The sequence below is a fragment of the Arachis hypogaea genome, chromosome 8, assembly GCF_003086295.3.
Source record: "Arachis hypogaea cultivar Tifrunner chromosome 8, arahy.Tifrunner.gnm2.J5K5, whole genome shotgun sequence".
Lineage (NCBI taxonomy): Eukaryota > Viridiplantae > Streptophyta > Magnoliopsida > Fabales > Fabaceae > Arachis > Arachis hypogaea.
In genome coordinates this window covers 21,753,678-21,768,999 of record NC_092043.1, presented here as the reverse complement: position 1 = coordinate 21,768,999, position 15,322 = coordinate 21,753,678, and the positions used below count along the sequence as shown (strand labels likewise).

General features: G+C 40.4%; 1 protein-coding gene across 1 annotated transcript; it reads left to right on the top strand.

The window, feature by feature from the left end:
- The first annotated feature begins 8,207 nt into the window (after positions 1-8,207).
- Positions 8,208-8,624, top strand: LOC140174681 (uncharacterized mitochondrial protein AtMg00750-like). The gene has a single exon (XM_072200172.1). It carries the CDS (start codon positions 8,208-8,210, stop codon positions 8,622-8,624), a length of 417 nt encoding a protein of 138 aa, XP_072056273.1.
- Positions 8,625-15,322: the final 6,698 nt, after the last annotated feature.

The following is a 15,322-nucleotide window of genomic DNA, read 5'->3' as shown; positions in this document are numbered from 1 at the left end:
GAGATGAGTTGTGCTGAATTTCAGGTGAAAAAGACACCAAAAAGTGGAAGAAAACAACAAAAATAAGCTAGGCGTGTGAAGCGGGTGTGCCACTTAGAGCAAGCACCAGAAAAATGAACTAGCGTGGCACGCCAGGAGCTGGGCGTGGCACGCCAGTACTGAATTCCAGAGGAGGATTCTCGAGCATTCATATGGGCGTGGCACGCTAGTACAAAGTTCCAAAGAGCAACAATGGAGGACCCTAAAGGGGGCGTGGCACGCTAGCTTGGGCGTGGCATGCCTAACCCATCACCTTCTATGGGCATGCCACTTGAGCCAAGGGGCGTGGCACGCCAACTCATCATCCTAGGAGGAACCCTCACCATGGGCGTGTCACTTGGTAGCGAAGGCGTGGCACGCGAGCATCAAAAAGTCACTTGGGCATGCCACTTGAGCAACCAGGTGTGGCACGCCAAGCTTGAGAAATCCTCAAATGTATTGGTGTGCCACTTAAGTAGCATGGCGTGGCACGCTGGGACAAAATCCCAGAGAAGGGGCTGAAGGCCAATGAAGTCTGGAGTGCTTGAAGATCCTATGGAGGGCTTGAGCTCCTCAATATCTCTTCCTTGCCTTTGTTGCTCCTCTCTCATGATTTTTTGATCTTCTTTAATTTCATAGAGGAGGATGGAATGTTCTTGGTGCTCCACCCTTAGTTGTCCCATGTTGGAACTCAATTCTCCTAGGGAGGTGTTGATTTGCTCCTAATAGTTTTGAGGAGGAAAGTGCATCCCTTGAGGCATCTCAAGAATTTCATGATGAGTGGGATCTCTTGTTTGCTCCATCCTTTTCTTAGTGATGGGCGTGTCCTCATCAATAAGAATGTCTCCCTCTATGTCAATTCCAACTGAATAACAGAGGTGACAAATGAGATGAGGGAAGGCTAACCTTGCCAAGGTAGAGGACTTGTCCGCCACCTTATAAAGTTCTTGGGATATAACCTCATGAACTTCTACATCCTCTCCAATCATGATGCTATGAATCATGATAGCCCGGTCTATAGTAACTTCGGACCGGTTGCTAGTGGGAATGATTGAGCGTTGGATAAACTCCAACCATCCCCTAGCCACGGGCTTGAGGTCATGCCTTCTCAGTTGAACCGGCTTCCCTCTTGAATCTCTCTTCCATTGAGCGCCCTCTTCACAAATGTCTATGAGGACTTGGTCTAACCTTTGATCAAAGTTGACCTTTCTAGTGTAAGGGTGTTCATCTCCTTGCATCATGGGCAAGTTGAATGCCAACCTTACATTTTCCGTACTAAAATCTAAACATTTCCCCCGAACCATTGTAAGCCAATTCTTTGGGTCCGGGTTCACACTTTGATCATGGTTCTTGGTGATCCATGCATTAGCATAGTTCTCTTGAACCATTAAGATTCTGACTTGTTGAATGGGGTTGGTAAGAACTTTCCAACCTCTTCTTCGGATCTCATGTCGGATCTCCGGATATTTACTCTTTTTGAGTTTGAAAGGGACCTCGGGGATCACTTTTTCATGGCCACAACTTCATAGAAGTGGTCTTGATGCACCATTGAGATGAATCTCTCCATCTCCCATGACTCGGAGGTGGAAGCTTTTGCCTTCCCTTTCCTCTTTCTAGAGGTTTCTCCGGCCTTAGATGCTATAAATGGTTATGGAAAAACAAAAAGCAATGTTTTACCACACCAAACTTAGAAGGTTTGGTCGTCCTCGAGCAAAAGAAGGAAGAAGAAAGTAGAAGAAGAAGAAATAGAGGAGATGGAGGTGGCTTTGTGGTTCGGCCAAGGAGGAGAAGTAGTGTTTAGGTTGTGTGAAAATGAAGGAGTGAAGATGGGTTTATATAGGAGTGGAGAGGGGGTGTATGGTTCGGTCATGTGAGGGTGGGTTGGGGGGGAAGTGGTTTGAATTTGAATGGTGAGGTTGGTGGGGTTTTATGAAGGATGGATGTGAGTGGGGAAGAGAATAGTGGGATTTGATAAGTGAGGGGTTTTTGGGGAAGAGGTGTTAAGGTGATTGGTGAATGGATGAAGAAGAGAGAGAGTGGTGGGGTAGGTGGGGATCCTATGGGGTCTACAGATCCTGAGGTGTCAAGGAAAATTCATCCCTGCACTAAGAGGAGAGCAAAAATGTTCTTTTTGCCAATTCTGGCGTTAAACGCCAAGCTGGTGCCCATTTCTGGCATTTAACGCCAGCTTCTTGCCCCTTCCTGGTGTTTAACGCCAGTCTGGTGCCCCTTTCTGGCGTTAAACGCCCAGAATGGTGCCAGACTGGGCGTTAAACGCCCATTTGCTGCCCTTACTGGCGTTTAAACGCCAGCAAGTTTTCCTCCAAGGTGTGCTGTTTTTCTTTCTGTTTTTCATTCTATTTTTGCTTTTTTAATTGATTTTGTGACTTCCAATGATCATCAACCTGTAGAAAACATAAAATAACAAAAGGAAAATAGATAAATATAACATTGGGTTGCCTCCCAACAAGCGCTTCTTTAATGTCAGTAGCTTGACAGTGGGCTCTCATGGAACCTCATAGATACTCAGAGCAATGTTGGAACCTCCCAACACCAAACTTAGAGTTTGAATGTGGGGGTTCAACACCAAACTTAGAAGTTGGTTGTCGCCTCCCAACACCAAACTTAGAGTTTGACTGTGGGGGCTCTGTTTGACTCTGTTTTGAGAGAAGCTCTTCATGCTTCCTCTCCATGGTTACAGAGGGATATCCTTGAGCCTTAAACACAAGGGATTCTTCATTAACTTGAATGATCAATTCTCATCTGTCAACATCAATCACAGCCTTTGCTGTGGCTAGGAAGGGTCTGCCAAGGATGATGGATTCATCCATGCACTTCCCAGTCTCTAGGACTATGAAATCAGCAGGGATGTAATGGTCTTTAATTTTTACCAGAACATCCTCTACAAGTCCATAAGCTTGTTTTCTTGAATTGTCTGCCATCTCTAGTGAGATTTTTGCAGCTTGCACCTCAAAGATCCCTAGCTTCTCCATTATAGAGAGAGACATAAGGTTTATGCTTGACCCTAGGTCACACAGAGCCTTCTTGAAGGTCATGGTGCCTACTGTACAAGGTATTGAGAACTTCCCAGGGTCCTGTCTCTTTTGAGGTAATCTCTGCCTAGTCAAGTCATCCAGTTCTTTGGTGAGCAAAGGGGGTTCATCCTCCTATGTCTCATTACCAAATAACTTGTCATTTAGCTTCATGATTGATCCAAGGTACTTAGAGACTTGCTCTTCAGTGACATCTTCGTCCTCTTCAGAGGAAGAATACTCATCAGAGCTCATGAATGGCAGAAGTAAATCCAATGGAATCTCTATGGTCTCAGTGTGAGCCTCAGATTCCCATGGTTCCTCATTAGGAAACTCATTAGAGGCCAGTGGACGTCCATTGAAGTCTTCCTCAGTGGGGATCACTGCTTCTTCCTCCTCTCCAAGTTCGGCCATGTTGATGGCCTTGCACTCTCCTTTTGGATTCTCTTCTGTATTGCTTGGAAGAGTACTAGGAGGGAGTTCAGTAACTTTCTTACTCAGCTGACCCACTTGTGCCTCCAGGTTTCTAATGGAGGATCTTGTTTCAGCCATGAAACTTTGAGTGGTTTTGATTAGATCAGAGACCATGGTTACTAAGTTAGAGTGGCTCTGCTTAGAATTCTCTGTCTGTTGCTGAGAAGATGATGGAAAAGGCTTGCCATTGCTAAACCTGTTTCTTCCACCATTATTGTTGTTGAAACCTTGTTGAGGTCTCTGTTGATCCTTCCATGAGAGATTTGGATGATTTCTCCATGAAGGATTATAGGTGTTTCCATAGGGTTCTCCCATGTAATTCACCTCTTCTATTGATGGGTTCTCAGGATCATAAGCTTTTTCTTCAGATGAAGCATCCTTAGTAGTGCTTGGTGCAGCTTGCATTCCAGACAGACTTTGAGAAATCATATTGAATTGTTGAGTCAATATTTTGTTCTGAGCCAATATGGCATTCAGAGTATCAATCTCAAGAACTCCTTTCTTCTGATTCGTCCCATTGTTCACAGGATTCCTTTCAAAAGTGTACATGAATTGGTTATTTGCAACCATTTCAATGAGTTCTTGAGCTTCTGCAGGCGTCTTCTTCAGATGAAGAGATCTTCCAGCAGAGCTGTCCAATGACATCTTGGACAGTTCAGATAGACCATCATAGAAGATACCTATGATGCTCCATTCAGAAAGCATGTCAGATGGACACTTTCTGATCAATTGTTTGTATCTTTCCCAAGCTTCATAGAGGGATTCACCTTCCTTCTGTCTGAAGGTTTGGACTTCCACTCTAAGCTTACTCAATTTTTGAGGTGGAAAGAACTTTGCCAAGAAGGCATTGACTAGCTTTTCCCAAGAGTTCAGGCTTTCTTGTGAGTCCAACCATATCCTAGCTCTGTCTCTTATAGCAAAAGGGAATAGCATAAGTCTGTAGACCTCAGGGTCAACCCTATTGGTCTTGACCGTGTCACAGATTTGCAAGAATTCAGCTAAAAACTGATGAGGATCTTCCAATGGAAGTCCATAGAACTTGCAATTCTGTTGCATTAGAGAAACTAATTGAGGCTTAAGCTCAAAGTTGTTTGCTCTAATGGCAGGGATTGAGATGCTTCTCCCATAGAAGTCGGGAGTAGGTGCAGTAAAGTCACCTAACACCTTCCTTGCATTGTTGGCATTGTTGTTGTTTTCGGCTGCCATGTCTTCTTCTTTGGAGATTTCTGTTAGGTCCTCTATAGAGAGGTGTGCTTTAGCTTCTCTTAGCTTTCGCTTCAAGGTCCTTTCAAGTTCAGGGTCATCCTCAACAAGAATGCTTTTATCTTTGCTCCTGCTCATATGAAAGAGAAGAGAACAAGAAAATATGGAATCCTCTATGTCACAGTATAGAGATTCCTTGAGATGTCAGAGGAAAAGAAAAATAGAAGGAAGAGGTAGAAGAATTCGAACTTAGAAAGATAGAGTTCGAATTGTGCATTGAGTAGGAGTGTTAGTCCATAAATAGAAAGATGTGAGAAGAGGGGAAGAAATTTTCGAAAATAAATTAAAAAGATTTTAAAAACATTTTGAAAAATTGAAGAATGATTTTCGAAAAATATGGTTGGGAAAGAAATAAAGTGATTTTTTGAAAAAGATTTTGAAACTAGAAATAAAAATGTATGATTGAAAACTATTTTGAAAAAGATGTGATTAAAAAAGATATGATTGAAAAGTTATGGTTTTGAAAAGATATGATTGAAAAACAATTTAAAAAAAGATTTGATTTTTAAAATTAATGACTTGGCTAACAAGAAAAGATATGATTCAAACATTAAACCTTTCTCAACAGAAAAGGCAACATACTTGAAATGTTGAATCAAATCATTAATTATTAGCAAGTATTTTTGAAAATGGAAAGAAATCAATTTTGAAAAGATATGATTGAAAAGATATGATTTGAAAAAGATTTGATTTTGAAAAATTATGAAAACTTGAAAACAAAATTTGAATTGAAAACAAAATCTTTCCTCTTGTGCTATCCTGGCGTTAAACGCCCAGAATGGTATCCATTCTGGCCTTTAACTCCCAAAATGCTACCCTTTTGGGCGTTAAACGCCTAGCCAGGCACCCTGGCTGGCGTTTAAACGCCAGTTTTCCTTCCTCACTGGGTGTTTTGAACGCCCAGCTTTTTCTGTGTAGTTCCTCTGCTAAATGTTCTGAATCTTCAATTCTCTGTATTATTGACTTGAAAAGACACAAATTAAAATTTTTTTTGGATTTTTAATGATGAGGAATAATCAAAATGCAACTAAAATCAAATAAACAATGCATGCAAGACACCAAACTTAGAAGTTTGTATACTACTGACACTAACAAATTGAGAATGCATATGAGAAACAACAAAACACTCAAGACAAGATAATTTAAAGATCAGAGCAAGTAAATCATCAAGAACAACTTGAAGATCAACGAAGACACATGAATGAATGCAAGAAGAATAGAAACATGCAATTGACACCAAACTTAAAATGAGACACTAGACTCAACAAGAAACATAAAATATTTTTGGTTTTTATGATTTTGTAATTTTTTTGTACTTTTTCAAAAATTGAGTGGAAAAGAAAATAAAGAGATTCAAAATTTTTAATAAGAATTCCAGGAATCATGCAATGTTAGTCTAAAGCTTCAGTCTAAAGAAATTAGACATGGCTAGCCAAGCTTCAGCAGGACATTGCATTCAAGAGCTAAATTGATGAAGATCAATCAGCTTTGGTGATGATAAGAACATCACCTTGAAACACTAGAATTCATTCTTAAAAATTCTGAAAGATATCTAATCTAAGCAACAAGATGAACCGTCAGTTTTCCAAACTCGAACAATCCCCGGCAATGGCGCCAAAAACTTGGTGCATGAAATTGTGATCATCAATGGCGCCATCAACATGGTACGCTCAATTGCAATCTCAACTCTTTATCTCAACTTCGCACAACTAACCAGCAAGTGCACTGGGTCGTCCAAGTAATAAACCTTACGCGAGTAAGGGTCGATCCCACGGAGATTGTTGGTATGAAGCAAGCTATGGTCATCTTGTAAATCTCAGTCAGGCGAACTCAAATGGGTATGGAGGATAACATAAAACATAAAATAAGGATAGAGATACTTATGTTATTCATTGGTGAGAATTTCAGATAAGCGTATGGAGATGCTTTGTCCCTTCCGTCTCTCTGCTTTCCTACTGTCTTCATCCAATCCTTCTTACTCCATTCCATGGCAAGCTGTATGTTGGGCATCACCGTTGTCAGTGGCTACAATCCCGTCCTCTCAGTGAAAATGTTCAACGCGCTCTGTCACAGCACGGCTATTCAGCTGTCGGTTCTTGATCATGTCGGAATATAATCCAGTGATTCTTTTGCGTCTGTCACTAAAGCCCCACAATCGCGAGTTTGAAGCTCGTCACAGTCATTCAATCCTTGAATCCTACTCAGAATACCACAGACAATGTTTAGACCTTCCGGATTCTCTTGAATGCCGCCATCAATTCTAGCTTATACCACGAAGATTTCGATTAAGGGATCCAAGAGATATCCACTCAATCTAAGGTAGAACAGAGGTGGTTTTCAGGCACACGTTCATAGGTAAGAATGATGATGAGTGTCACGGATCATCACATTCATCAAGTTGAGGTACAAGTGATATCTTAGAATAAGAATAGGCTGAATTGAATAGAAGAACAATAGTAATTGCATTAATACTCGAGGTACAGCAGAGTTCCACACCTTAATCTATGGTGTGTAGAAACTCCACCGTTGAAAATACATAAGAACAAGGTCTAGGCATGGCCGAATGGCCAGCATCCCAAAGAGGGTTCAATCGTAAAAACATGATCAAAAGATTCCAGTGATCAAAGATGAAAATACAATAGCAAAAGGTCCTATTTGTAGAGAACTAGTAGCTTAGGGTTTACAAAGATGAGTAAATGACATAAAAATCCACTTCCGGGCCCACTTGGTGTGTGCTTGGGCTGAGCATTGAAGCATTTTCGTGTAGAGACTTTTCTTGGAGTTAAATGCCAGCTTTTGTGCCAGTTTTGGCGTTTAACTCCCATTCTTGTGCCAGTTCCGGCGTTTTACGCTAGAATTCTTGAGCTGACTTGGAACGCCTGTTTGGGCCATCAAATCTCGGGAAAAGTATGGACTATTATACATTGCTGGAAAGCCCAGAATGTCTACTTTCCAAATCAGTTTAGAGCGCGCCAATTGGGTTTCTGGAGCTCCAGTAAATCCACTTCGAGTGCAGGGAGGTCAGAATCCAACAGCATCTGCAGTCCTTTTCAGTCTCTGAATCAGATCTTTGCTCAGGTCCCTCAATTTCAGCCAGAAAATACCTGAAATCACAGAAAAACACACAAACTCATAGTAAAGTCCAGAAAAGTGAATTTTAACTAAAAACTAATAAAAATATAATAAAAACTAACTAAAATATACTAAAAACATACTAAAAATAATGCCAAAAAGCGTACAAATTATCCGCTGATCAACCACCTCTCAAGAATTCCACAATAAGAAGAAGAGAAGCATCAAGTTGCAGTAAATGAAAGCTTCCTTGATGAGCAGTTGATGATGGTCCAAGTAGCCCCTTGATTTGCAGACATAACTAACTTCAAGGCTATTGCGGAGCTACCAACCAACATCAACAAACACATGAGGAGAAAGCTAATTAAGGATGCCAAACAATACATCTGGGATGACCCCTATTTGTTCAAGAAGTGTGCTGATGGAATCTTGAGAAGGTGTATCTCCCATGAAGAAGGGCAGAAAGTGTTGTGGCAGTGCCATAGATCCGCATATGGAGGCCACTTCAGTGGAGAAAGAATATCAGCAAAGGTGCTTCAATCCGGAGTTTACTGGCCAACAATGTTCAAGGATGCTAAGGAATTGGTGTCAAGATGTGATGAGTGCCAAAGGTCTAGTAATCTAACCAAGAGAAACGAGATGCCACAGCAATTCATACTAGAGCTTGAACTATTTAATGTACGGGGAATTGACTTTATGGGGCCCTTCCCAACCTCCTACTCAAATAGTTACATATTGGTGGCTATGGATTATGTCTCAAGATGAGTAGAAGCCATAGCCACTGCAATAAATGACAACACGATTGTGATATTTTCTTGAGAAGGAACATCTTCAGTAGATTTGGAGTTCCTAGAGCCCTCATTAGTGATGGAGGGATACACTTCTGCAACAAATAACTTGAGACACTCCTTCTCAGGTATGGAGTCAAGCACAAGGTGGCAACTCCATACCATCCACAGACCAACGGGCAAGCTGATATTTCAAATAGAGAACTAAAAAGAATTCTTGAAAAAACTATTGGAAACTCAAGAAAGGATTGGTCTAAGAAGCTGGATGATGCGTTATGGGCCTATAGGATAGCCTACAAGACACCCGTTGGGATGTTCCCATACCAACTGGTATTTGGCAAGGCTTGTCACTTACCAGTTGAGCTTGAGCATAGAGCGTTTTGGGCTCTAAAAATGCTAAACTATGATGAGCAAGATGCTGAAGAAAGAAGATTAATGCAACTCAATGAGCTGGAGAAATATAGAAATCAAGCATATGAGAATGCAAAAATCTACAAAGAGAACACAAAAAGGTGGAATGATCAGAGGATAGCAAGGAGAGAGTTCACTGAAGGACAAAAGGTGCTTCTGTACAACTCAATACTCAAGTTCTTCTCTCGAAAACTCAAGTCTCGATGGTTAGGACCCTTCACCATACTCAAGGTGTTTCCCTATGGTCATGTAGAGCTCATGGAGGACAAGACTCAGAGAACTTTCACTGTCAATGGCCATAGACTCAAACATTACTTGGGAGGCTCCTTGGAGGAGCAGAGAGTGAGCTACAAGCTCAACTAAAGATGGAGGAGTGTCAAGCTAGTGACAATAAAGAAGCGCTAGTTGGGAGCCACCCTAACACTTTATCCTTTTGATTTATTATTTTTCTTAGAAGTAGTTTAAAATTCATTTCTTTAGATAGTTTAAGTTTCAGTTTCACACTTGTGTTGAATTACCATTTAGCATTAGATTGCAATTGGTAGGTTAGGAAGTTTAAATATCAGTTTTGGTAATTAGGATACCCTGATATTCTTTTGTCTCTGTTATTCTGGAATTGCAACTTGATGAATACATTTACTGATGATGAGTAAGTGGGCTGAGAACTAGCTAAAAGGCTAAGTTTGGTGTGGCCACTCACCCACTTAATCTAGGCTTACAACTATTTTGATAACTTGATTTGGAAGAGTAAGCCCAGAGATTAAGTTTGGTGTGACCACCACCATATAAGGATTACCTAGCAAGCCTAATTCTACTCAATCTGAAAGCATTTAATATTTTGGCAAGAGCATGAACATGATTTGATGTGTTCAGAAGAGGTTAGAAACAAAATAAAATGAAAAGATTGGAGTTATTTCATCCTTATGAACACATTAAATACACAATGATGAAACCAATTTATTAAGATGCAATTGGATTAAGTTTGGTGTCCCAAGGGACACCCATAAGTTGCAATCCCACTTACCCATGATAAGAAGGAATGTGAAGGATTCTTTTGTCATCACTAACGGGGTTTCAGTTTCATTTTCAAGAGAAAAGATGGGACCCACATGGTGAATAACTCATAAGAAGTCAAAGTGTACATACACTTTGGAACTCAACACATGCAGGAGGCACAGTGAGATATGGTTGGTGCTTCTTCCCACGCTAGGCGCCACTCTCCAAGTGGGAAAATATTGAATTCCTTTTATTTCCAACCATTCAAACCTCACTCTTCACCCCCTATAAAAAGCCTCACTTTCCAAACTCTTCTCCCACTTTAAACCCCTAATCACACACAAAAAAGAATCCAAACACTCTTCTTCTTCTTTTCTCTTTTTGTCTTCCATTACCTCTCTTCCCCCTACTTCTTTTCCCTTTTCTTGATTGGGACAATCAAGTCCTAAGTTTGGTGTTGGAGCAAACTCTGTTTTGCTTGCATTTTCTTGCAACATCCCACAAAAAAAAAATTTTTTTTTCACAACCTCAAACACACTCTCTCAACTCAATGGCACCACCAAAAAGCTCAGCCTCAAAGAAAAGAAAAACCAAGGAACCAACTTCTAGATCCTCAAGCGCATTTTTCAATGAATACAAGTTTCTGTCCGCATTCAACCAAAATCAATTCTATGGTTGGGTGAGTGAGAGGAAAATCATCCCAGAGGTTGGGTTCCAATTAGGGAGGAACGAGCATCTTGAGATTAACATTAAGATTAACAATAGGGGATGGACACTCCTATGCAACCCACCAAGGAAGGTAGTAGAGAGCTTGGTGAGGGAGTTTTATGCTAACGCTATTGATAAACCCCATTTGTAGGGCTTATCTTATGCTTGATTTAGGGGATTTTATAACCTTTTACCCACATTTATGCAATGAAATAGCATGGTTTTGTATATTCTCCTTTAATTGTTCTTAAGAGTGAAAACATGCTTTTTAGGACTCAAAATAGCTAAATTTAATTCACCTTGATTCTATTAGATGCCTTGATATGTTTGTTAAGTGATTTCAGATTTAGGAGGCAAAGATTGGATCAAGGGAATGAAGAAAAAGCATGTAGAAATGGAGAACTCATGAAGAAATGAAAGAATTGCAAAAGCTGTCAAGCCGACCGCTTTGTACTTAAATAATCATAACTTGAGCTACAGAGGTCCAAATGATGCGGTTCTAGTTGGGTTGGAAAGATAACATCTGGGGCTTCGAAACGATATAAGATTTGCCATAATTGCATCGCGCATAGGGGCGCGCACGCGCACGGTATGCGGATGCGCCGATGGTGGCACATGACCCACTTAATGCAATACATGGTCAGCGATTTTAGAAGCCTTGTGGACCCAATCCAACTCATTTCTGTTGCTATTTAAGCCAAGGAATGAAGATACTTTCATATTTTTGATCATTAATCATAGTTTAGTAGTTAGAGTTAGTTTCTAGAGAGAAAAGCTCTCACTTCTCTCTAGGATTAGGATTAGGATTAGTTCTTAGATCTAGGTTTTAATCTTTGCTTTCTTCTACTTCTACCTTTCAATTCTTTGTTGTTACATTCATCTTCCTCTATTCTTTTGTTGTAATTTCCTTTATGTTGTTCTTATACTTTGTTGTAGATCTACTTTTGTTCCTCCTATTCTCTTTCAATTCAATTAGAGGTAATTCATAATAATTGTGTTCATTTGATTTGTTGTTGTTTAATTCCTTGCAATTGAGTAGTGTAGATTTACTTTTCTTGCAATTTTACTATGCTTTCCTTTTGTGCCTTCCAAGTGTTTGATTAAATGCTTGGAAGAATGTTAGACTAGAATTTTATGTTCTTGGCTTGAGAAGGTAACTTAGGATTTCTTGAGTCACTAGTGTCCAATTGATTGATAGTTGATAGCCATTAACTCTAGCCTTCATTAATCCAATTAGTGGAAAGCTAGGACTTATGGACTAGGATTGATATAACTCACTTGACTTTCCTTTGTTAATTGATTTGAGGATGACTAAGTGGGATTAATCCTTGCAACTACCATACTTGTGGCTAGTGATAATGATGAAGACCCTTGACAACCAAACCTTGCAAGACCATTTTGTGAATAAAGTTTTCCTACCATTTACTATTCACATTCCTCATCCAAAACTCCAAAATAAACAAGTCCATAACCAATAACAAGAACACTATCCTGTAAGTCCTTTGAGAGACGACCCGAGGTTTAAATACTTTGGTTTATAGATTTTAGGGGTTTGTACTTGTGACAAACAAATTTTTGTATGAGAGGATTATTGTTGGTTTAGAGACTATACTTCGACGAGAATTCATTTGTGAAATTCTAAACCGTCAAAAATCTAATCATCAGCTATACCTCAGCCAGGACAACCCTATGGCTACATTAGCTATGTGAGGGGGAAGTCCACTGACTATAGTCCCTCCAGCATACAGAGGACGCTAATGGTAAAAAGGAAAAGCTCCACCCGGAGCTATGAAGAAAGAATGAAGCAACAAGACCCTGGATTTAATGAAATCCTGAACGAGATTTGCGTGCTCAATGTGCAATGGATAAATGACAAGGATGGGATATCCAACCAATTGAGAAGAAGGGATCTGAGCCCCCAAGCTAGAAGGTGGCCAGATTTTTTGAGAAGATCCCTAATCCCCACATCCAACACTTCAGAGGTGACCAAGAAGAGAGCTGTACTCATATATAGCATCATGAAAGGTGAAAATGTCAATGTGGGGAGCTAATTGCCAACAACATTAACAAAGTGCTAAAAATCACCAGTGACAACACAAGGTTGGCATTCCCCAGCATTATACAGAGGTTATGTGATGAAGTTGGAATTGAGAAAATTATTGATGAGGTGCTAGTGAAACAAGACAAGCCTATAACTTCCAAGAAGATGGCCAAAGTGTTGGCTGTCAACCTACTTCAGAGGGCCAGAGAGCATAGAGCTCATGCTTATATGCCACAAGAAGAAGAAAAAGAAGAAGAAGAAGAGGCAGAAGAGCAACCACACTTTCTAGCACTTCAACTACCACCACCACACTACCAATACCAATAATTTCCTAAAGGATTCAACTGGGAACAACTGTAAGGAGATGTACACAAAATGAAGGGAGACCTGCATCACTTGAGAGAAGATGTCAACCAATTCAAAGACTATCAACAAAAGCAATGAGACCAAGTCAATGAGAACATACAACAACTCCAAGGAAGCTTTGAGCACTTGAAGGAGCAGCAGGACTATATCAACTGGGGAGAATTGCAAGGCAGCTTGGGGATGATGTTGGAACATCAACAACATCAAATGGAGAGCCTTGCTGAATTCAGGCACCTATATGAAGCCAGAAATGTATCAAGAGGGGAATATGACTTCTATGCACAAACTAATTTGAGCTACTTGTACAATGCAGTAGCCAACATGAATCCCAATTATCCCACCTATATGTAGAAATTAGAGAAACTCAGCGCACGGCAAGAGGAAATCGCATACCAGCACAAAGAAAGTGTGAAGTCCTACATGAGAAAGCTTGGATTCTGGAAGCCCAAGGACAAGAAAGCACAAGAAGGATCCTCCAAGAAGGAAGAAGATGACTCCTCCCCTTCCAAGAAGAAAGAAAAAGGAAAGGGGCCAATGAACTGAAGATTTAAGCTGCTCAAGGTTGTTAAGTCCCATGGTTGACACTCTCTAATTTCTGAATCATGTTTAAGCTTTTGTTTGATTTACTTTCTGTCAAGAATAAATAGTCATGCTAGGGTAGTTTATGTTTTCTACTTAGTTTTATTTCATGCTTTAAGTCCTTTATGAGTCCTTTAAACTACAAGAAAGAAAATGAAATGTATTTCAAGTCTTCATTTTCAACATAAATAAAGTAGAGCTTGTCTCCATAAGAGTTGCTGTGAGCTGTGCAAAAACAAGAGTAAGAGAGACCAAGGCTAAGAGAGATCATTCAATAAACTAAGAAACAAGGAACTAAGTGTAGAACCCTGAATGAACTAAAAAAAGAAAATGAGTCATGGAAAGCAACTAGTCTTAGAAGGTATAACATGAAAAAGTTAAAGGGTACTCCATGAATATCCATGATGACATGTCATCATATACCTATTTTTCTATGCTTTTTCATACAAGAAATTGATGATTTGTGCTTAAATATTGAATGCTTTTGTACTTAAATGATATATTTTCTTGATATTTTAATTTTATAAATCTTGTAGGAAATAAGAAGAAAAAGAAGCAAAGAAGCACAAAAAAAGGAGAAAAAAAGAGCTTTGGGACACACTTTGAAGTTGGAGCACACTTTGGAGCCTTAGGCCACGCTTTTTGAAAGCGCGGCCCATGACCAAATTAAAGGAGAATAGGCAATCAGCACACACTGCCCTGCTCTTGCCAAGGGCAGGGCAGAATCGTGATGCAAAGTGAGGTTGGAAGCAAGAATTTTCGCTAAGGTAAAATCGTCTGGGCGCTCACAGCATGACCATGCCTCTTTCAAAGGGCTATAACTTAAGCTACAGACGTCCAATTGATGTGCTTTCAGTTGCGTTGGAAAGTTGACATTCAGAGCTTTTCAACGATATATAGCAATCCATATTTGGCGTACAATTGAGGCAGGAATGAAAGGCATCTTTAAGGGCAAAAAATAAGCAAAAATAAACCAATGTGCTTCCACCAAGGTTCGAAGCTGGAGCCTCACTCCAAAGCAAAGTAGCGCTCAATTTTCTGCCCTGCCCTCTTGGAGAGAAGGGCAATGTCGTGCTCTCTTCATGGAAAATCAAGGAAAAATTGCTCCTCAAGTGCTTTCACCAAGGTTCGAACACAAGACCTTCAAGGAAGTAAAGGCTTAGGCGCTACTCCTTGGCGCACACAAGCGCATCATGACACGGCCAGGGACTTGTTGCACGCACAATTTGGCACGGGCAAGAAGGCAAGGCCACACCATAACATTGCCCTGCCCTCCACAAGGGCAGGGCAGCATCCTGATACCCCTCCCACATTTGGCATGCTAATTGGATCCACATGCAAGGCTTCCCTGCTCTGCCCTCCGCAAGGGCAGGGCAGCCTCCTGGGAGCAACATATGGGCTAAAATCAACCAAAATTCAATTTAATTCAATTCCTCACCAAATTGAATCAAGGCCAACCAAACCCATTTCTCCTCAAATCCAAAGCAAGCAAAGCCCACATCATCACTCAAAGGCACATGGATCAATTAAATTAGGATTTTCATTTTTGTAATTTGTTTTAATTTCATTTTCAT